This window comes from Calliphora vicina, chromosome 5 (genome assembly GCF_958450345.1).
Source record: "Calliphora vicina chromosome 5, idCalVici1.1, whole genome shotgun sequence".
NCBI lineage: Eukaryota > Metazoa > Arthropoda > Insecta > Diptera > Calliphoridae > Calliphora > Calliphora vicina.
In genome coordinates, this window is record NC_088784.1 from 86,926,746 (window position 1) to 86,951,568 (window position 24,823).

At 31.1% G+C, this 24,823-nt stretch overlaps 3 protein-coding genes across 3 annotated transcripts in view; all 3 read left to right on the plus strand.

Annotated features, from left to right (window-relative positions):
- The first annotated feature begins 3,073 nt into the window (after positions 1-3,073).
- sha (shavenoid) lies at positions 3,074-11,113 on the plus strand. Its single transcript, XM_065513903.1, has 6 exons — positions 3,074-3,121; positions 3,775-3,880; positions 3,953-4,033; positions 6,244-6,737; positions 6,808-7,104; positions 7,223-11,113. The coding sequence occupies exons 1-6, from the start codon at positions 3,089-3,091 to the stop codon at positions 11,111-11,113; spliced, it is 4,902 nt and encodes a 1,633-aa protein (XP_065369975.1). The 5' UTR covers positions 3,074-3,088.
- A 2,822-nt stretch (positions 11,114-13,935) lies between these two features.
- LOC135961436 (cell division cycle protein 20 homolog) lies at positions 13,936-14,924 on the plus strand. Its single transcript, XM_065512935.1, has 3 exons — positions 13,936-14,265; positions 14,321-14,630; positions 14,692-14,924. The coding sequence occupies exons 1-3, from the start codon at positions 13,936-13,938 to the stop codon at positions 14,922-14,924; spliced, it is 873 nt and encodes a 290-aa protein (XP_065369007.1).
- An 8,064-nt stretch (positions 14,925-22,988) lies between these two features.
- LOC135960873 (transient receptor potential cation channel protein painless-like) overlaps positions 22,989-24,823 on the plus strand; it is a 55,692-nt gene continuing 53,857 nt past the window's right edge. The window contains exon 1 of the mRNA XM_065512273.1: positions 22,989-23,268. The gene's annotated coding sequence lies outside the window, so the exon portion shown is untranslated. The remainder of the gene's footprint in view (positions 23,269-24,823) is intronic.

Below are 24,823 nucleotides of genomic sequence, written 5' to 3' on the forward strand. Positions count from 1 at the left end.
AACTACCAAAAAAAATCGAGTCCATTCGTTCCAAAAGTACGACCAATATTTTTTAAAAAAAAGGACCAAGTTATGACAAAATTTTAAAATATACATTTTTAAATGCCTATGATAAAAATCTTTGAAATCGGAGGGGAAACAAAAGAATGGCACGTGTTTCAAAAATTTTACATGTCGAAGGTACCCTACTTTGAGCCCCAATAGCGACGTCCCTGGAGCATTTATAGGGCAAATTTTAATAACTTAAACTAGATTACTCCTTGCCTACGAACCAGCCGTTTATAAATTCCAGATTTATTCCAAACAAATTTTGATTCTGCCCCACTGTGCAACGATTCCATGTGTGGTCTATCCCAATCTCTATAAAAAATTTGTTATAGAAAATATTGTTATACCCAAAATGTTCTAAAGAAAAACTGTTATACAAAAAATTTTCTGTAGAAAATACTGTTATAAACAACATTTTCGATAGAAAATACTGTTATAAACAACATTTTCGATAGAAAATACTGTTATACACAACATTTTCTATAGAAAATACTGTTATACACAACATTTTCTATAGAAAATACTGTTATACTCAACATTTTCGATAGAAAATACTGTTATAAACAACATTTTCTATAGAAAATACTGTTATAAACAACATTTTCGATAGAAAATACTGTTATAAACAACATTTTCGATAGAAAATACTGTTATAAACAACATTTTCTATAGAAAATACTGTTATAAACAACATTTTCTATAGAAAATACTGTTATAAACAACATTTTCTATAGAAAATACTGTTATAAACAACATTTTCTATAGAAAATACTGTTATAAACAACATTTTCTATAGAAAATACTGTTATAAACAACATTTTCTATAGAAAATACTGTTATAAACAACATTTTCTATAGAAAATACTGTTATAAACAACATTTTCGATAGAAAATACTGTTATAAACAACATTTTCTATAGAAAATACTGTTATAAACAACATTTTCTATAGAAAATACTGTTATAAACAACATTTTCTATAGAAAATACTGTTATAAACAACATTTTCTATAGAAAATACTGTTATAAACAACATTTTCTATAGAAAATACTGTTATAAACAACATTTTCTATAGAAAATACTGTTATAAACAACATTTTCTATAGAAAATACTGTTATAAACAACATTTTCTATAGAAAATACTGTTATAAACAACATTTTCTATAGAAAATACTGTTATAAACAACATTTTCTATAGAAAATACTGTTATAAACAACATTTTCTATAGAAAATACTGTTATAAACAACATTTTCTATAGAAAATACTGTTATAAACAACATTTTCTATAGAAAATACTGTTATAAACAACATTTTCTATAGAAAATACTGTTATAAACAACATTTTCTATAGAAAATACTGTTATAAACAACATTTTCTATAGAAAATACTGTTATAAACAAAATTTTCTATAGAAAATACTGTTATAAACAACATTTTCTATAGAAAATACTGTTATAAACAACATTTTCTATAGAAAATACTGTTATAAACAACATTTTCTATAGAAAATACTGTTATAAACAACATTTTCTATAGAAAATACTGTTATAAACAACATTTTCTATAGAAAATACTGTTATAAACAACATTTTCTATAGAAAATACTGTTATAAACAACATTTTCTATAGAAAATACTGTTATAAACAACATTTTCTATAGAAAATACTGTTATAAACAACATTTTCTATAGAAAATACTGTTATAAACAACCTTTTCTATAGAAAATACTGTTATAAACAAAATTTTCTATAGAAAATACTGTTATAAACAACATTTTCTATAGAAAATACTGTTATAAACAACATTTTCTATAGAAAATACTGTTATAAACAACATTTTCTATAGAAAATACTGTTATAAACAACATTTTCTATAGAAAATACTGTTATAAACAACATTTTCTATAGAAAATACTGTTAAACACAAAATTTTGTATTGAAATACCTTTCTGATCTCAGCTTGAGCTCCATCGAAATCACCAGATATGACAATTGAATCGTTTTTTTCAAAAATCAGTCAAGCAACAAAAAATCCAAAATTGAGTTATTGGGTAACTACTTTTTTGTAAAGGTAAATGCTGCGTTTAATGCAAAATAAAAAAAACTTCTTATGAAAAATAATTTTTAGATTGCTAGGAAGTTTTCTTTGATTTACTCAAAATCAATCATTTATTTCTTGCCTGGTTTTTGAAATAAACGATTCAATTGCACATTTAATAACCTGAACATCACGCTTCAGATTATTAGGTGTTTTGTGGTTTTGTCTGCGTGTTCAATTTCAAATATTTTTAGGTGTTTTTGGAGTATTTTTTATATTGTGAGCGCAGTGTTTGCTCTCCAGCTTCCTAGCGCTTACTCTATCTCTTACAGAAATAATGATTTTTGTAAGTTCCGTCTGTGAAGCATTTTTGTGTGTGCTTTGTTCTGTTTTAATCATAGATTTTGATTTCTCTTTTAGAATTGATCACTTATTGCCATGTATTTGTAATAATAATTCATAATTTTAATAATTCTTACCTAAGTCCAAAAAATTATTTTTTTAGAGCTTCGAAAGGTTTCTAGTAGGTTGTGTTTTCAACTTATAATTTTACTTTTGTTTTTCCAATGTTGTGGTGATATTTAATATTAAATTTCAAGATCATATTCAAAATTTTACAAATTAAATATTTAAGGAAAATAATTTTGATTAAAGAGTTTGTGTAAACTAGGTAAACTCTTTATTTTCTGACAAAATATACTAAATAATGCATTTATTTTCTAGAATGCACCTTATCCCCTTTTGTTAGCGGTTCTTCTTCGGAGAAAATACCATTTGTTTTCTTGCCTTTAAGAGGGCAAATCATCTATCCCAGTCGTGAGATAAGTTTTAAAGGTGAGATTTTAATTTGTTTTATAATATTACACTTCAATAAACTTGATATTTATATTATTTTAGATATACGCACACCTGTCTGCGCAGTCACCGGAGCTCAATATTTAACACCCAATGGCTGGTCAGATCTACGCAATCCCATTGATACCGATTATCCATTTCGCATGTTTCGTGATGAGGGACGCACTTTTTTGCAGGTAAAAACAGTTACACTTTCCTTTATAAAAAAAACAACAACAAAAATTGCGTGTTGCAGACAACAGCAAAAGTGATTTTGTTGCTGGATTGTTTGAATTTAAAAACTAAAAATGATTTATTTTTTGTAACTAAAATGAAATTAAATTTTATGTAGCAGTTAAGTGGGTTTTAATGTCTGCTAGTAGGTTTTTTGTTTATTTTTCTTTTCATTTTATTAAAAAAAAATATGTGGGTATTAACAGTCTATTAATTTGTTAAGAAAAAAACAAAGAAAACAAAACATATTTAAAATGTGTTAAACTAGAAAAACATAACAAATATTAAACAATTTTCTTTGTTGGTGATTTTGTAGCGTGACAATATTAAACAGAAAGTAACTAATTTATAATTAAAACATTAAGTTTGTCTTTTTTTATGTTGTTGGTTTTTTATGAGTTTATTTTAATTTATGTGGAGTTGTTTTTTTGTTTTGTTTTCTATTAATGTTTGTGTTAAAGGTTTCAACGTTTGTCGTTTAAATCTTTCGTTTTAGTTGTTTCTCTTTTATGACAAACAGTCAGTTACTAATAAAAATGTTTTGTTGTATTTAAATGTGTGTATTTCTTTAAAATTTTAAATTGTTATTTCTTTTTGTTTGTCTTCATTTTTCCAGTGGTTGGGCGAAGCAGACCTGCGCCATAAAATGCAAGGTCGTCTTATTGTTGTTCATTTGGTGTGTCGTGATATGACACTGTCACTAAATGCCACTGCCACAAATGGTAAATTGTGTTGTTGTGTGTTTGTTACATTATAAAATTTATTGTTTTATTTTTTTTTCTTTTTTAATTTAGATCAACTGATGCCTCCCAAAAATGTTTTCTCACCTTGTGTGGCTTTTCGTGTTAATGGCAGTCCAGTTAAATATGCCAATAGTAAGTAGAAATGAAAGGTTTATGATTTTATACAGTTTACCTAATAAAAGCCACTAATGAAAGCCATTATTTAACATAAATTAAGTTTTAATACCCTTCACCATGAGTGGAAGCAGCATAAATAAGTTTGTCTTTCTTTATGTGGTTTCTACATTTTACATTTGCGACCCCAAAATGTTTATACATTAGGCAGGGTCGAATTGTATGTACGATCAAAAAATAAAAAATCGTATAGCAGAAACGCAATCTACGCAAAATTCTAAGAAAGTTTCCTCAAGAAACCATATGTCTAAAATCAAATCCTATCTTGCGCATTTCCTCTTTTATCCAATAAAAAAACTGTTAAAAAACGAAATGAGCAAGATAGGATTTGATTTTAGACATATGGTTTCTTGGGGAAAATTTCTTAGAATTTTCCGTAAAATTCGTTTCTGCCATATACATATTCTGAATCGTTACCATATACATATTCTGAATCGTTATAGATAGCGGAGTATGTTGTTGAAATCAGCTATACGTTGGCCCCAAATAACTTTCATACATCAATATATTCGATATAGTTGCGGTTCGGTTACTATTTAAAATCCAGAATATCGGTCCACAAATGGCTGAGATATAAGCAAAAAAACACCTACCTCTATTTTTTTATAAAAAAATTTTCAAATTGATTTTCTTCATTTTTTAAATTTTGAAAAAAAAAATTTCAAAATAGTTTTTTTAAATTTTTAGTGAAAAAATTGTATGAAAAATTTTATTTTTTAATTAAAAAAATTTTATTTTAAAATAAAAATTTTAAATATTTATATGTAAACAAAATTTTAAATTTTTTTCTTTCAAAATTGATTTTTTAATTAAAATTTGAAAATTAATTTTTTCTTTTTTTTAAAAATCAAAAAAAAAATCAAAATTGTTTTTTTTAATTTTTAAGTGAAAAAATTTTTAAAAAAAATTTAAATTTTTTTTTTTCAAAATTGATTTTTTTTAAAAAAAAATTTCAAAATTGATGTTTTTCATTTTATAATTTTTTTCTCATTTCTTAAATTTAAAAAAAACTTTCAAAATTGTATGACAAAAACATTTTTTTGATTAAAAAAATTATATTTTAAAACAAAAATTTTATATTTTTTTATGTAAACAAAATTAAAAAATTGATTTTTTAAAAAAAAAAATTCAAAACTAATTTTCTTAATTTTTTTAAAAAAAAAATTTCAAAATTGTTTTTTTTTAATTTTTAAGTGAAAAAATATTATGACAAAAAAATTATATTTAAAAAAAAAAATTTATATTTTTATGTAAAAAAAACTATTTTTATGTAAAAAAAACTATTTTTTTTAAAAAAAAAATTTCAAAATTCATTTTTTTAATTTTTTTTAAGTGAAAAAATGATAAGAAAAATTTCAAAATTGATTTGCTTTTGACCCATCGTAGGTCCAACTTGTCATTGCAATGAACTTTAGATCAAAAATAGGCCAAAAATCGGGTTTTTTTTCCTTATATCTCTGCCTTTTCCCAATCGATTTCTCGATTTTAAATAGCAACTAAACCGGAACTATAGGTGATATATTGATGTATGAATCACAACGATCTATAACGATCAAGAATATATATATTTTGTGGGGTCGCAAATGGAAAATGTAGAAATTACAAACGGAATGACAAACTTATATAAACCCTTGCAACTCATGTCCGTACTTCTTTGCGAACAATGTTCCTAAGACCATTTCAGGCGACACGACGTGAATTGTCCAAAAAGATCACGATACACATTTTCTTGTGGGGTTTTCTAAAGCTACAGGTCAATGCCAATAAGCTTCAATCCATAGTTAACCTAAAAGTCTAAATAACCCCGGTCATTGATAAAATTCAGCCGGATCTTTGCGGAGTCTTTGAAGTTCTACTTATCAGATCGGTATTACCGATCGCAGCCGCGGAGAGACGAATAATAATATAAATAGTACCTCATGCACAGCTTGTTTTATTTCATTTTAACATTGACGCGTCCAAAAAAAATACTTATTAGTTACTTATAACAGAATTGTAGTTTCTCTTAAATTATCTCTTTAACACGATATAAAAATACCCTCTGCTATCGCTGGTGGGCAATAGAACTACTAATTTACTAATTCATTCAACTTTGTCTCTACATTTCGGTCTCTCTCTATCTTTAAATATCTTTAAAACTTTTAATTAAATCCCTTTTAATTTCATAGATGTTTCCGAAGTTCTCTTTCAAGCTGAGGCTACCGCAACTCTGGCCTCCACATCGGATGGTATGAGCACCAAAGAATACATTGTGATTGGGGTGTGCAGTCTCCTGCTCGGACTCATCTATGTGTCTTCCGTATTCCTGTATTTACACATGAAAAAACGTAAAAGTCGTGATCAAGGTCACAGTCGCAACTCGCTGGATGATTTGAACAATGAAATAAATTATCCCAAAAACGATCAAGTGACCTTTGGGGCACCCTTTACACGTAGCGGCAGTTTATATTCGGCCGGCAGTTTAACCACTTCCAATGAGCCCAGATCTCGTGCCTCGTTAAGCAGTTTGAAGGAGGAAATGGGCATAGTTAAGAATAATCCACTATTGCAACATTTTCCGCAGCTTAATGATCATCATTCGGGCTTTACCAGCGATATATCGAATTCGAACTCGGAGTGTGAAATGGATGGTGGTGGCAACTATCATGACAAAGTGAAACAGGTAATATTTAACTATAATTTTGTTCCAAGGCAAAATAAAATTAATTTTTATTTTTTTAAATATTTTAAAGATGCAAACAAATGCATTGGTTCATCCACAAATGGGTATGATGATGAATAATGGTTCACCCAAGGGCTCCCACCATTCTTCCAATAATGGTAATCAGAGCCAGGGCAGCAAAGAAGATGATGGCTTAGACTCCAGTTCCAATAGTCAAGAGAATGAATGTTTGCCGGTAGAGAATGTTGCTATAATAGAAGAAATGATGACCGAGGAGAAACTGGAGAGTTTAAGGGCCATGGTTAATGGCAATATACGTAAGAAGTTGTACTTTAATCCTGCCTACTTTGAACCTCACCTTTTGGCGGTAAGTATTTTGTGTTTGCTTTTAAACATAAAACTTAACTTTGTTGTTAACTAAAACTCGTTCAATTCATATTTTTAGTAACTTTACAATATTTGAAATTCTTTTTCTCTTGTTACAGCAACCTCCACCAGCAGCCTTGGAATTTTTACAAAAGATACGTGAAGTTATAGCGATAGCAAAATATAAAATGGCCACCAAAAGATATCAGCCATCCCTGACTCTTATACCCGAAGAGGGTAATGCACGCAGTAATACACCCTCAGTATATGGATCACAATTACATACTCCCTCCGAGTGCCAGGGTTGTGTAACAAATCGATGCAGTGGCCATGTTAAGAATTGTGGTGATAAACGCAATAGCATAGAGAAATGGCTGGAAACTGTGCAGTCAACGGATGATAATAGAGGTACAGAGCAGGGATCTAGAGAAAATGCGGCAAATGACAAAGAACGACAATCTCCCAGTAGTAGTGGTTCTAGCAAAAGTCCGGAAATACACAAAACTCCTAACACTAATATGCCAGGAGCTGGACCAAACAAACGAATAACACCGCCTAAACAAAAACCTCCACCACCTCCCACACATAAGCCCTCAATGATGGGCAATAGCCTCAGAAATCATATAAATAACCATTTAGAAGAAGAATCTCCTTATAATGCTCTATCAGATTCCAGAAGTTCTTCTTCCATTTATCAAAAAACCAGAAACTCTCTAAATATACCGATTATGCAACATAAGCTAGACGCTTATTCGGCTTTAACAGCCTCAGCTCATATGTATGGTTTTGCCGAGACGGGCGGTGAGATCTATAATAACCCAAAATTTATGCTACACGACTCACCAGCAGCTTCCCAGAGAAGTCGAAGCTCCTCCCAGCGTTCGAAGAACTCACGCAAACGACTCGATGCTCTCGATCACTATGCGGCAGCATCAACACCCACGTCCTTGTCTTCCACCGAGAGACAACACTACAATATGCTGCGCAGCATGGAACAAATGAACGAACATTTGGATAGCAGCACTTTGGAAAGAATTCATCAAGAGTACTCGTCTACACTTAGATCGAATGGTAGTTTTAATTTGGACATACCCACTCCAGACTATGATTCCACCATGGAGAAAAAGATTAAGGATATTTATAATAACACTCAAAGTAGTGGTCCCTCGGTACCCACACCCGACTACAGTTCTCTAAGTCGCAAGTCTTTGAAACAGTATCAACCCGACTCTCCCATATATCGGAGAAAATCTCCTCAGTACCTAATAGTAGATTATGAGACGGATAGTTTGGAACGTTTAGAAGCCACTAAACGTAAAAGTTCACAATCCTCTTCCTCGCCTTCTTCGGATGTCAGCTCTCAACTAAGTCCCAGTTTAAGTACTGCTCTCCCTTTAGAGGAAGAATTGGAAATAAGTCATACTGTTTACCAAGGTGATGGTTTTAATACCAAATCTTTAGGATCTCAAAAGAAAAATCTCATACGTACTTTGGATTCGGCAGCCTTAAAAAAAGATATGGCTGCCCGTATTAAGTATGATACTCCCTTTCGTGGTAGCATGACCATAGAAGTAGAACACGAGCCCCCTTCCGATCTAGAGCGCTCAACCGATAGTGATCAGTATGAGCCGGATACCTTGGATCGCAAACCCAAAAAGCAAAGCTTTTGTGATGTCAATGCCTGGTCAAATATGGAATTGAAAAGAACGGCAGACAATCTAAGTACCCCGCCCCAATCCTTGCCAGATATGTCCAAAAAGCCAGCAAATGTGGAATCTCAAAATTCGTTTAGATTAAAGCCCAATGATAATCCCAGCAGCACAGCCTGCAGACGGCAGATTAGTAGAGATTCTGCCTACGAGAGTCAGGTGGAGTTGAGAAGACCTTGTGGCAACGAGGACTTAGAAGAAGATACAAATACGAAGGTCAGTAATTTAAGAGATATATACCAGTCTTTGTTGGTAAGACAAAATAGTGACTGTAGCTGTAAATGTGGTGGACAGGCCACAAGTATGTTTTTGCAGGAACAAATAGAAGATCTCAGTGATAAGGGACGCATTTTGACGCTAGAAGCTAAACACTCGCGCAGACAACGACCCAGTCAACCGCCTTCGCCGCCAGCTATGGTGGAAATATCCAATGAGTCTTCCAACAAATGCACCATCAAAATCACAACTCCGAAAGCAAGCAGAGTCAATGTACAGACAGATAAAAGACCCACCGAGTATGTGGAGCCACGGGTTCATCAGAAACCCTTAAAAGAGGACAACAATACTCCCGCCAACTACTTGCAGTCACCCAGGCAAGTGCGCAGTCTAAGTACAACACCTCCTTCAAGAATAAAACGCAGTTTATCGCAATCACCACAAACACCGCCGCCACCACCACCACCTACTTCGGCATCCACTACCCTGAATAGTCGAACCAGTCGGGCTTCTTCCAATACACAACATCAATACAGAGCACATTCTCATACGGAAGAAGAGACCATGAGTAATCATAGTGAGTCCACCGAAGTCACGGGGATTTCCGGCACAATGACTAACTCTGAGTTTGGTGGAACTATGGATAAAAAACCACCACAATCCAAATTCAATAAATCGGATAAATCACTTGAGAAACCTAAAAATGACAATGTGAATTCCGCAAAAGATTCTATAAAATCGGAGAAGACTGAAGCTCAGCAAGCGGCTAAAAAGTTAAAGGATGAAGAGTTTGGTGCCATATTTAATACTCATATCAATGGTTTGAGAAATGACTACAGTTTGAATAAATATTTAAACAGAAGAAAGTCCCAAGATCGCAGTGAGGATCAGCCAGCCGAGGGACTTAATGCAACAGCACATCAATTGGATTTGCAAATAGAAAACAATAATAATTTAAAGCATACCGCCGATATAGATCCCAATAAAGTAGATGTGGTATCTTTAAGTTCTAGATCGAATAGATCTAGTAGCCGTTTATCGGATCGCACTAAAGAAATGTATCGCAATGCGGGAGTACCGGTGGGTATAGCGTATCCTCAACGTAACAATGCCAATAATAATAATAATAACAACAACAGCAGTAACAATGCCAACAACAATAACAATAGTAATCCTGCCACTCCGAATCCACCAGCCAATAATGTACAAACTGTTTATAGATGCGAAATAGAACCTGTACAACTGACGCATGGCATGCAAATAGCAATGGGTTTAAAAGATCGCCCCAAAAAAGCTAAAGACATTAAAAATGCCTGGAAGAAATTTGTTAGTATGGCTGCTTCGAAATTTAGTCCCACCCAAAGTCCTGCACCACCATTTGACAAAAAAGCTGGTTCCATTTTAGAAGTCCTGGAAAGAGATGAGGGTATTTCATCCCTAATCGAAGATCATCCTCAGGTGTCAACACCGAAAAGCTCCTACTCAGCACCCGCCTCACAAAACTACTATGAACAAAGATTCGGTCCGCGTACCCAAGAAATGGACAGTGGCTATATGAGTGCTGATTCGGGTGAAGCCCATAAGAGAACCTACTACGATCGTTATAATTTCAAAATGATGTCAGAACGTGATCACATCATACGAGTTAGTACAATTGAGGATAATTCCGATGGTGATAGCACTCTAACGGATAGACATCAGGGTCAGGAAGCCTCTGCCAGACGTGGTTCTATTTTAGACACCAATCGTTTCGAAGATTTTGAACATATCAATGAACAGCAGCAGATCCAACCATGTCCCATAGTAGCAACTAGTGCAGAGGTGGTTATTGATGATGTGAGTGATAATGATTCGGAGAAGACCTTAACCAGATCTAATACACAAAGGAGATCACCTACCCAATCGTCATCGTCCACCACTTTTACCTCGGATGAGGACGAAGAGGAACCCGTCACCACCACCAGCTATGGATCTTCGGAAACAGATGGCGAGACAAATGTGGATGATATGTGGGAGTCGGGTGCGGAAAGTGTGGAGACACATTCGGTATTGTATAAAAATATTAGGAAGTCTTTAGAAAGATAGGAATATTTTATATCTGCATTCGTTACGATTAGTGTGTAATTAAGAAAAGAGAAGTATTTAGTTAAATTTAGTTTAAGAAATTTTAGTATAGGACTTTTAAAGCTTTACCTGATTACCTATATATGTAAATACATATTTCAAATTGTGGGGAAGACTTTTATTAAATATTTCTTATTTTATTTTAGTTTTAAATTATTTTAGTTTCTTGACAAACTTTTATAAATAAAATGTAATTAAAGTTAATGTTTGAATTGTATTTAAATTAAAGTTTTTACTAATTACTATTTTATTTCTTTATTTATTTATAATTCTTTCTATCTTGGAAGAAATTTACACTTATTATTTCTTATATTAGGTGTATGACTTAAAAATACGGATTTTTTTCATATTTTTAGCTTTTATTTTGAAACATTTGTACAATATAAATGTATTCAAAGCATTGATATTGTTAGCTATGACCTTTTTCCATCTTTCTGACAACATATGGATCCCGCGCCAAAAAAAACTGCTCATCATATGAGGCCAAGAACGAATCAAGTCAATTTCAGATACTCTGTTCCAAAGTGAATCGTATCCCAGAAAGAGCATTCTGCATCGATCGAAACAAATAGTAGTCGGACGGGATCGTTCTGGACTATAAAGCGGCTGAGGCAAAACTTCAAAACAGGTATTGTAACATGTGGCCGAGCGTTGTAATGATGGAATGTCTGGGCGTATAATCTCGGCGTTTTCGGTCAATGCTCGCTTCAAACAAATCAGTTGCTTTCGGTACATGTTCCCAGTGATGGTCTGGTCAGATGTCAGCAGCTTACACCCTTTTGCTCCCACAAAATACAGATAATTACCTTAACGCCATTGATATTTGGCTTTGGTATAGATTCGGCTGGTTGGTCGGGCTTCACAAACGACCTCATACTCTTCGGGTTATCGTAATTTTTCATCTATTATTAGCGATCAAGTAGCATTTCTGACGTACAAAATCGTCTTTAAAGGTCTTTCGGATTCAATTCGTATGGTACCCAATTTAGCTGCTCTTGGATGAATCCTGTTGCTCGCCAACTTTTTCAATTTGAGCTTGAGTAGCTCCCAATGATTTTTTAAACACTTGTTCAGTTAGGCAACAATCTTCATGGAGTAATGCCTCCAATTCTTGGTCTTCAAACTGTTTTGGTTGGCCTGGGCGGTCTTTATCTTCCGTGTCAAAATCATCACTTCCGAACCGCACAAGCCATCCCTCACACATTGAAAGCGATGGAACACATTCACCATAAGCTTTAGTGTGCAATCGGTGTGCTTCAGCGGCACTTTTTTAAAATTAAAGAAGTGAAGAGAAACTTCCCGCATATGACGCTTTGTTGGTACAAAATTCAACATACGCCATCTATTGTAAATACCGAATTTTGATATTTTATATTTTCCTTTTTATTTAACCTTTAACTATGGAGGTAAATTTTACCACTTTTTTAATTTAAAAATTATTCTAAACTTAGTAAAACACCCTGGGGTCCTGGGGACACTGTCTCTCATATTACATTTGTATACAATAATTCTTCATAATTTAATCAAAAACAAACAATTTTGTTAACAAGTGCAATAAATATTTGTGCAATTTTTTTATAATTAGTTATAATTTAAATAAGAATATATAATCATTAACTGACTTAATATAAGTAGTTTTAAGTGAAAAATGTGATATTTTTCCGTTGTCTTTAGGCCGGAAATGTGCAATCTCTTAGTTTTTAATAAAAATGCAATATTTTTTAGTTAACTTACATACTCTTAAATCATTAATAAAACATTAATTTTAAATTCTTATTGTAATATGTATTTATATCTATAAAATCTATCATAAACATGTTTATTACTTAGTCATATTACTTGGACAGCTATGTATTCCAAATAGCCCAATATTTTATTTAGAAGCTACAGGATTTTTTTTGTTGAAAAAAATCGATTTTGTTATTAAGCAAACAAAATATAATCATAAGTATTTATTTTAATTGTTTTAAGTAGTTAAATTACATGAAAAATATATTAGTTTTCTATAAATATAAGACTAGTTTAATTTATTTTATATATTTAATTTAAATTAATATTTTATACACAAAAAAATAAAAGTAATACCTATAAATATAAAAAATAAAATATGTATTCTTGATTTTAATTTTTAACTTACCTAAAGGTGTGTGTCAAGACTATTTTTCAATTCGCCTAAGAAGTATCCAAGCGAATTTATTGATTTTAGCAGCATCACAAACCCATAATGTGTAGAGTATCCAAGACATTGCAATGTGTAGAAACATTTATAACCGTTTCAGTTTCATAGTCGAGACAAAAACCAGTCAGCCGCGGCAACACCGCGGCTGACATCAGCGGCTGACGTCAGCCAAACCATTTTTTTTATATGAAGTTTTTACGATTTGAAATTGGGGGGTCTATCAGCCAAAAAATCCCATAAGAATTACACAGGCATCAGCAAGTGAGCGGCTGATGTCAGCCAAATTGGCTGATGTCAGCCGGAACATGCTACCAATCTGGTAACATTTTATTATTTCTATTCTATTTTTTCTGCAAAATGCAGAAACGCCGGTTTTTCATTGTCATTCGCAAATTTTCTTTATCTCACTTTGTAATAGTTTTCCATAAAAATTTTTAAAATAACAAAAACACTTAAAATTAAACAATAGATAAGACCACGTCAGTGCGTGTGAATTTTCACTCGGCTTTGAGCCGAAAAGTTTGGACGTCTGAAAGATTTTATTTCATTAGACAAAAATTATAAATTTATTCGAACATTAAAAAACAATTTTGATTTGAACAAAATGTCTCAGTTCAATTTCTTTAACGAAATTAATGGTGCACTTACCATGGATGGGGAGATCACTCGTGGACCTGCTCCTCGGTGGCAAAAGAAATTGGAAGCATCCACCGCTAGTTTAAATGGCAGCATAAATGCTACACGTTCCGTACTTTCGGTCTCATATAACACCAGTTTTTCAGGTATTAATCCACCCACAAAAACACCGGGCAAAAATGCTGAGGGCAAAACAAAGAAGACACCAACACCAAACAAAGGTTCTAAGACGCCAGGCGGAGGTGACAGATTTATACCCAATCGTGGAACTACAAATTTCGAATTAGGTCATTATTTGGTAAGTAGGAATGGACTAAATCTGAATATGCAATTGTTTATTAAGGATATTTCAGATAAAACAAGAACAGGACAAATCGGAAAATGACGAAGAGAATGAAAGCAATTCTAATAATGCCAACAAAATGACGCCAGCTAAGGCTGAAAGGCAAAAATTAATATCAGATTCTATGCAAGTAGCTGATGGTAAAACTACACGAATTCTATCGTATCAAAATAAGGCACCAGCGGCCCCAGAGTCTCATATTAATCCCTTGAAGGTAGTTTATTCCATTAAAACTCCGATATCGACTAAAAGTGGTTCACGTTATATACCCACTACATCCGACCGCATTTTGGATGCTCCGGACATTATTAATGATTATTGTAAGTATAAAAAAATTAATAAAAGTGAAATAAACTAAAATACTCCATATTTACACAATAGATCTAAACCTGTTGGATTGGAGCGCGGACAACATAGTAACAGTAGCTTTGGGAAATGCGGTTTATCTTTGGAATGCTGTTCCCGGTAATATTGAACAATTAGTGGAATATGAGGAGGGAGATCACGCTTGTGCTTTAGCCTGGATTCAAGAGGGACAAATTTTAGCCATTGGTAATAATACTGGAGCTGTGGAACTGTGCTGGGTGCACAAAATTAGATTGACAAAGATGTAAAGGAACTCAAATGATATGAAGTGCTTCGATTTAGGTAAATTAATCATGATTTGTATATAAACCTCTCATTGGATATCATGTATATATGCGATTATTAAGTATACGAGCATTGTTGCAATACATGCATTGTGAAAGATATTCTAAATGATTATCGAGAAAAAGTGAAATGTTAATATCGAGACTTTTTACCAACGATAAGCTAATTAATAAACCAAAGTGGAATTTTCTAACAGTTTTTAGTAACGCTGCTCAAGCTATGACCAATTATGTAAAGAGCGTCCCAAAATTTGTATTTCTGCTTACATAAAACTAACTTGTTTCAGAAGACTAGGTGATATAATGGACCGATTTGCAGCAGTGTCAACAGGGCTTGTCCTTGTCTCAATAGAAGGTAGGTTATTGAATTTCGATGAGTTTGATTACAATGCTTACACGTGGAAGAGGCATTGTGGAAGAATTAAAAAAAAAAATAATATATAGCTCTAAATCGATGATCCAATTTAAATATAAATTCGCTTGGGTAAAGAAGAGGTACCGCGATCAGACTAGATAGAGTACGCCCTGATTTTGATAGGCAATATTATGCGACCCTAAAATTATATCTCTAGTATCCGATGTTGGATTGATTCGTTCTTGGCCTCATAAAATAAACAGTTCTTTTGGCTCGCAGTGCATATGTTGCAGGAATGTATTGTTACGAAATTGTACTTGAATTCAAATGTAACGATTTTAACTGCTGATTTAAAAGTAGCAGAAGTAGTAATAGCAAACTGTAACATATCAGTGGGCATTATTAACATTGAATAAAAGCTTTCAGTTGACCATTGATCGTAAGTTGGCAACGCTGTTAGCTGCGACCGTATATTCGAATTCGAATATTCAGTTAAAGAATATTGTAGAAAGTACACCACAGATGGCGTATGTATTAGAAAGCTCTAGAAAATACGAACTTTGACAGTTAAAGAGCAATCTATAATGCAGATGGCAATGTTATAAATAGTGGCAGAGGTTGCAGTAGTGAGTTTAGTTTATCAGAGACGCTTTTCGAACAAACATCAACTGAGTGCTGTGTTTTTCAAGTGAATTCGTGTACATTATAAAGTGTGTCTGTATTTCTGCGAATTTATTAACATGTATAAAAAACATTGAGTGACTATTTAATTATGTTGTTGTACATTTTAAATAAATAAAGAGTTTTTACAATTTTCGAACTACTAAACGGCTTTTATTTGCAATCAATTTAAAGGAAATAAACCAACGTTTTAAAAAGGTTAAAACGTAACAGTATTAAAGTAACATATAGGGATATTCAAGAGTGGAGCTATTCGTTGATCTGCGCTTTGCGTTTTTAGAATATTTTACTCAAACCTAAATTACCGGGAACTGTCTGGACTATAAAGCGGGTGAGACAAAATTACACAACCACTTCATTATAAATACCTTTTAAGAGGTATTGCAACATATGACCGAGCGTTGTCATGATTTAATATTTCATTTCTGGCCGCATATTCTTGGCGGTTTTTGCCCAATTTTCGCTTCAAACGAATCAGTTGCGTTAGGTACACGTTCCCTCTGATGGTCTTGTCAGATTTCGGTAGCTCATAATAGATATGACTCATTTGCTCCTACCAAATACAGAGATTTACCTTAGCGCCATGGATATTTGTCTTTGGTGTCAATTCGGATGGTTCGCCGGGCTTCACGTACGATCACTTACGCTTTGGGTTATAGTAATGGGTCCATTTTTCATCGTTTCGGACATGCAAAATCGACTTTTAAGATCTCTTGGCTTCAATTAGTATGGTACCCAATTTCCCTACTTTTGGATGAATCCTGCTGCTCGAAAACGTTTTGAAATTGCTGCTTGCGTAGCTCCCAGTGATTTTACAAGCTCTTGTTGACCTGGACAATCTTTGTCTTTCGTGTCAAAATCTCCACTTCTGAACCTCCCAAACCATTTCTAGCATATTGAAACCGATGGAATACATTCACCATAAGCTTAATAATTAAAGAAGTAAAGCGAAACTTCCCGCTTATGACGCTTTGTTGATACAAAATTCGACATTTTCGAAGTAAAAAAAACTTTGCTGTTTAGAAAATGACAGATATGTACAGTTCAAAATGACTTAAAGTTATTAAAAACAAAAACCGCATTCAAAAGATACGCCATATATTGTAAATCCCGCATTTTTAAGTCAAAATGTTAGTTTAAGTCATAATGTATACCCCTAACAGGTGCTGGGTAAGGCTTTTCCAGCCATACGTTCATGCTTGACTGATCTAAATTCATAACACAGTAGTTGGTTTATTATAAATGATGGATTGAAAACTACAATATTTAATATTATCGTATAGTAGGGGAAACCATATTCGAGCACTACAAAATTCTTAGCTGCATAATGGAAATTCAAATTCACTTCTAAACTTTCAGGTTTCTTCTAAGAAATTTGTTAACTTTTCTTATTACCAATATTATTATTAATCCAACATTGCGGTTTTATTATGACGCTTATTTTCTGTTTTTTGCAATTTTACACACGTTTATAATTTTACTATCGCTTGCGTTTAAGACTGATTCACAGTTTGTTTTAGCAAACAGCTGTAAATATGAGCGAGTGCTTGAAGCTTCACCGCATAACATACGTAAATTCAGTGAAACAAAACTAAGAGTAGGAGTAAAGGTACGAGTATCTATCTGTTCAGTTTAAAAGCAGATCATTTGTTAGTGGGATTTCTACCATTTAAGGCAAGACTTAGCCGACTGGTTTCAAAGAGAGTGTGACAGCACAATCAAAACAATTCAGTTTCATTCATAAAATGTTAACAAATAAAACCTATCGCTTGAGTCTGTATGATTTTAAAGAAATAATAACAAAACAAAAATATAAGAATATTTACAATTAAATGTTAAAATTTTCAATAAATACTGTCAATTGTTTAAAGTAAGTAAAAAAAAAAGTAAATTTACGTGTGAAATTCTTTAAAGTGCATTAATTCAAATATTATTTTAACAACGATAGTTCTTTTGGTTCATTTTAAAATACTTATTTGAGATTTTGTTTATTCGGATCAACAAGTGACTTTCTGAATGAATCACAGATTCTAGAATAAAAAATAATTTTATTTTTCAATTTAGTCTCCTTTGAGCTCTACACACTTTGTCCAACTTTTCTCTAATTTTCTATCCCTTCCAAAAAATAAGATCTATCGAGGTCATCAAAAGAGGTATTTTGTTGTGAGATGATTTCATCGTTGGAGTCAAATCGCGTTCCGCCGAACCTTTTTTTCAGGTTTGAGAGAATACATCCAGAGGCTAAATCCAGAGAATAAGACGAATGAGGGAGCAATTCCTAGATTAATTCATGGATTTTTGCACTAGAAACTGCACCCTTACATTGTTCTTGTGAAAGATAAGTTTTTTCTTGGTCAAATGCAGTTCTTTTGTTTTCAAATCATCATTAAATAAATCTCACAAAACGGTCGCCATGACTTTATTGGGTGACAAACCCACTTACTGTTTGATCTTTCTAGTGTCTCTCTGGTGTATTGTGGTGGATCAACATATTATCCACGGTTTCGCGTATCATAATTTTTCTGAAGGTTTTTACGCAAATAAAAATAATGGCGTCCTTTTTATGGAAAATATCCACTCCTTGTGGTGGTTCAACGCACCTAAAGACGCGCATTTTGAGCTCATTTTTCTGTAGAGCAAAAACGGTTGAATATATTTTGCAAATCTGATTGCACCAGTCGATTGTGGATCAAAAATTAATACAATTGATGTTTTTCGAATCCCTAAAAATAGTTCCAAAAACCAACAACAAGGGGCGTATATTTCATAAACAAAATAAAAAAAGTATTTTAGATTTTTTAAATACCAATATTTCCTTTCTATCACAACCCGTTAAAAAGTTATGTAGCTTTAAAAATGTTTTGTTAAGCCAAACTAATAAAAAAATGTCTAAACTTTTTTTTAAAAAATATTATTTTTTTGTTAAATAAATAACTTTGAAGCCACATAACATTTTAACGGTTAGTGATAGAAAGGAAATATTGGTGCCGTTTTGTTAACCTTAAAATGGATTTTCATCGAGCATGTTTAAAAAAACTAAAATTCTTTTTTTTATTTTTTTATGTTATTTGTGGGTTGTGGGTTTTTTGGAACTATTTTTAAGGATTCAAAAAACATCAATTGTATTAATTTTTGATTCAGAATCGACTGGTGAAATCAGATTTGCAATATATTACACCGTTTTTGACCTACAGAGAAATGTGCACAAAATGCGCGTCTTTAGGTGCATTGAACCACCACAAGGAGTGAAAATTTTCCAAAAAAAAAAGGACGCCATTATATTTATTTACGCAAAAACCTTCAGAAAAATTATGATACCCGCAAATCAAATTTTTGAAATTAATTGTAATTTACATACAGACTTCATAAATATTTTCCTTATTTTTATTTTTCATTAAAAATGGCTTAAATTGTTTTGCTTTTTTTTACACAAAAGTCAACATGTTTGTAAACAAATTCTAAAATCTAAATACGAGTGACCAGATGAATAATAAAGTAATCACAATCGTTGCTGTTGCAGTATTTATCACTCACTTACTCTCAAAAATAAACAACCAGAAAGCTCTCCCAACTTTAACACATACTCTAGCAAATACTCAATAAATCACAGCAATGATCTTTCCAACGATGTTGTTGTGTGGAGTTGATCCATTGTAAGTATCTGCTCTTGGTGGAGTATAATAAAGCTCACTACATTTTGTATACTCGTACAATTTAAACAACCCACTTAAATATTTAATGAAACTTACATTTGGTTGTTGTAGTTCACTCAGCAAATATTGTATTTTATTTAATTATATTTTTACCAGGAATGGAAAACTGAGTCAACTTAAAATTATAGAAACATTAGAAAAATCAATTAATTCGTTAAAAAATAAGATATTTTATACCTCTCACCATGAGTTTGAAATTCCGTCCATATAGTATATATTCAGCATCGTTATAGACAGCAGAGTGGATATTGCCACCAACGTACATTCGTGATTCATACTGCAATATATCAGATACAGTTCCGGTTCGGTTGCTATTTAAAGTAGAGAAAATCGGCCTACAAATGGCAAAAAACCATTGGATTACTAAATCACTAATATATACAATATGGATATCTAATGATAGACATTTCCAACGACGTATATAACGCCGTAATAATTCGGTCGTACACTGGAACAAAATCGGGAAAAATATTTTTAATCAGAGTTCTCTTTTTCACCAAAAAAAATTTTACTGAACAAATTTCTTTTGAAATTAACATTTTTAGTTTAAAATGAACTGGAGCATCACCACGACTCTCTGCTGGATGAAAGATTGTCCATTGTTCGTCATAACTTATCAACTTTAGCAATTATATTTTGTGAATCAGCTATATTCTCCGAGATTTGAGCAATATTAAACATATTTCAAATAACTTTCAAATATAATTTTTTTTAAATGTGTATTAGAAAATTTTAAATATATGAAATATTTTCAAATATCGTAAAATTTTAAAATATTTAAGTTTAAAATTTTTAATTATAAAAATATTGAAAATTTTTCAAAAAAATATCGTAAATTATTTTGAAATATATAAAAAATTTCAAATATCGTAACATTTTCAAAAATGGAAAAATTTTTAAATTCCTAAAGTTTTCAAATCGTTGAAATGTTGTAAAATTTTCAAATGTAAAATTTTAAAATAAATTAATTTTTAAAAATATTGAAAAATTTCAAATATCGTAAAATCTTCGAAATACCTCAAAGTAGGATAAAAGTTTCTAATATCGTATTTTAACTATCGTAAATTTTTCAAATGTCGTAAAATTTCGAAATATAGTGAAATTGTCAATATTTTAATTATAGTAAAAAATTTCAAATATTTAATTTTTAAATTTGTTATTTTCCAAATATTTTGAAAACCCATGCAAAATTACAAATTATTTAGATCGTAAAATCGAATATCGTACAATTTTTTTTTTTTAAAAATTCGTTAACTTTTTAAACATAAACCAATTTCAAATACACATTTAAAAGTTTTCAAATATTGTAAAATTTTCGATATCGTAAAATATCTAAATATAAAACTTTTAATTATCGTATTTTTAAATATGTTAAAACATTTTTTTTGTTTGAAAATTTTGAAATATCGTAAAACTTTGAAATTTCAATTAATTTGCTATACCCACCACCAAAAAAATGGAGGTTAGTTTTACATTCCGTTCGCAACATATCGATATATTTGTTTTAGAATCAAAAAGTTTGTATATTCTGGGTGCTGGTAAAATTCTAAGATGATCTAGCTATGTCCGTCCGTCTGATGTTGATAAAAACTGTTCGGTATTGAAAATGGACAAAATCGGTCAAGTATTTCTTGAAAATGGTAAGAATCGGTCCATTATTTCTCCAGCCCCAAACTAATTTTTTTCCAGATTATGGCTTTATGGTACATAAATTTCTATGTAATAGCAGTATCCAAACAAAATGCAGCAATAACTATGTTAATTTATGAGCAGATCGCAGAACCAAATTTTGTGTGGATCGGTCCATATTTCAATATAGCCCTCTCCATAAAATCACTTAAATACGCATAAATATCTTACAAATTACAAATTTTATGAAGATCGGTCCATAATAAATCATAGCTCCCATATAAGGACCACTTTCCTAAAACATTTAAATACACATGTGAATATGATGCATAATTATATGTAGCTCCTATAATTATTTGTAAGGCCTACATCTGGAAAATACAATGTGAAATTTACCATTGATGTTTTCTAGTTATAGAAAATATTGTTACGAAATTGTACTTGAATTCAAATATAACGATTTTAAGGGCTGATTTAAAAGTAGCATAATGCTTTCAAATAACAGTGCTGTAATAGCAAACTGTAACATATCTGTGGGCATTATTAAATAAAAGCTTTCAGTTGACCATTGATCGTAAGTTGGCAACGCTGTTTGAATTCGAATATTCAGTTAAGGAACATTGTAGAAATAGAGCTTTCTAGATGGTAATGCAGTGTTATAAATGGTGGCAGAGGTTACAGTCGTGAGTGAGTTTATCAGAGACGCTACTCGAATAAACATCAACTGAGTGCCTTAAAGTGTGCTGTATTTTTCAAGTGAATTCGTATACATTATAAAGTGTCTGTATTTCTGAGAATTTGCAAACGTGTATAAAAAACTATTTAATTCTGTTGTTGTTGTACATTTGAATAAATAAAGAGTTGTTACAATTTTTAAACTACTAAACGGCTTTTATTTGCAATCAAAAGTATCCGGTTTATTTAAAGGAAATAAACCAAACGTTTTGAACTAACCAAATCGGTTTAGCAGATAAATATTTTTAAACAAAACGCACAATAAAAGGTGGCCATATTATATTGGTGGTGGGTATATAAGATTCGTCATAGCCGAATATAACACTCTTACTTGTTAATATTGTAAATATTTAATTTTTAATTATCGAAATATAAATAAATTAAAATATTGAAAATTGTTCAAATATCTTAAAAATTTCGAATATATATATTTTTACAGTTTTTAAAAATATACAAAATTTCAAATATCGTAAAATATCGATATATCGTAAATTTTTAAATATCGTAAAATTTTCTTATAACGACAAATTTTTAAATATAAAAAAATTCAAATTTCTAAAAGTTTTCAAATATCGCACAGTGGTGAAAATCGCAATAAATATGTAATAAAACTGGTTCTTCTAAAATATTGGTCCGACTTTTTTTATGATATGTCGTAGTGGACATTTTTTCCTCATGCCAAAAGCTAACGAAATCAACAAAATCAACCCACCCTAATGTACATACATACTTTCAAAACTGATATGATTAAGCTAGCCAGCCCTGATTGTGTACAACAAATACATACTCTTGTGCTTGATACAATCAATACCACAAAGAGGGGCAGGGTAAACTGGGGAATGGATACATACTTAGAGTAGAAAATGATCTTCGTTGGGTTTGACCATTTAGTTTTAATTCTGAGTCGGTGCATTGCGGATCGTGGTGGCGTGTGTGTAATAAAAAAAATCTAAAAAAAATAAAACTGACAGTTTAAGTGTTTAAATGGAAAATTAAAGCGCGCTTAAGAGGAAGAAGAAGAAATAAAATATAGTACATACATTTAGTACATAAAAAAAAGTACGAATATAAGAAAAACAAGTGGCCGTTGTAATTGAATTTAATGAATAATTTGTTCATTGTGCGCAAAGTTTGAAATAAATGAGTCAAATAAATGCAATATTGTGGTTTTAATTAAGCGAACCTAAATTTAAATGTATGTGGTAATTTGTTTTTATTGCAACTATTATTATAATTATGAATATTTCTTTAAAAATTGTACTGGTTTTATGTGTTTTATTAAGCCGTTTCCTTTATTAATGTAAAAATTGTCTTGAAAATATAAACTTAAGTGAACTGCACTAAAAGTTAGTCAAAATACAAAAAAAAAGTGCAAAAATAAATCACGATCTAAAACAAAAAAAAACAAGTTTTTCAGCTAAAAACTTTAAATACAGCAAAACAGCATTTACAATAAAACATGTTTTAAATGATCAGCAATAAAAAAGTGCAGCCAGTGGTTTTGTTTTTTAAAAAAAGAAACGTTAGCTGCTGGAGCTAATTAATCATTTTTTTCTTTTCAAATTTTAAAAATCGCAATCATAAAAAGATGAAATAAACAAAATTTTTTAATTAATCAAGTGTTAAAATTTAACAATTCATTTAAAATGATGAATAATTCCTGCAAATTTTTTTTGGCAATTTTTCTACGTATGTACTTGATAAAATGATGTTAAATAAATTAAAAAAATAATGACGTCATTTCAACTTTGACACATTTAAATGACGTTTATATAGAAACGATCACATCACCACCAGCATCATCATTTGAGTCCACACTAAAGCACACACATTTTCTATATTAAACAATGACTAAAAAATCTATATTCCAACATGTGGTTGAGTTTCCTTATAAGCGCTACATTTAACTTTCCAGTCTAAATGGGAACTAAAAAATAAATAAAAATGAGGGGGCGCTCCAACAACAATGTCAACATTATTAAAGTGTTGAACATTTAATTGTGAAATGTTGTTTGTTTTAGCCATTGTTTTTTTTTTTTTTTTTTGGAAAATGTCTGTAGACCTGTCGTTGTTCCCTTATAAAGTTCTCAATTAAATTATCATTTTGTTTAAATATTTTTATGGTCACCCCATTTTTGGTAATAGCACGTCCGTGTCTTTTTGTTGTTTTATTCATATTTTCTATTATTGTTATTTAGTTGACTATTTATTCTATTGTAAATATATTACTACTAATTGCTAAACATAAAAAAATCTAAATAAAGTTATAAATACCGCATACATATTTTATAGTACAACTATTTAAGGAAAAATATCAAGACAAAAATATCAACAAATATTAAAAGTTTATAATTAAAATAACATAATGATACACTTAAATACTTTAGCATAAAAAATGTTTTAAGAAAAAAAAAATTGTATGCTTCAATCAATCGAAAAACCAGACAAATGGGCCAATATAGATATTGCACAGGTACATCAAAGATTTATGTGAACAGTATTTTTTCCAATAGAACTCTTGTGAAAAACCGGTTTTCTTTGAATATTGCAACTAAAAGCTCATAATTTTCAATACTTTTTATAAAATTGGTCAAATTTTGAACCCAAGTATATAAAATAAAATATTGAATTTTGCCCAATTATGAATAAAAATTCTTCGGGAGTTTTTTCCTTTTTCCCATTTTTATACCCTTCACTTCGTGAGAATGGTATATATAAGTTTGTCATTCCGTTTGTAATTTCCACAATAT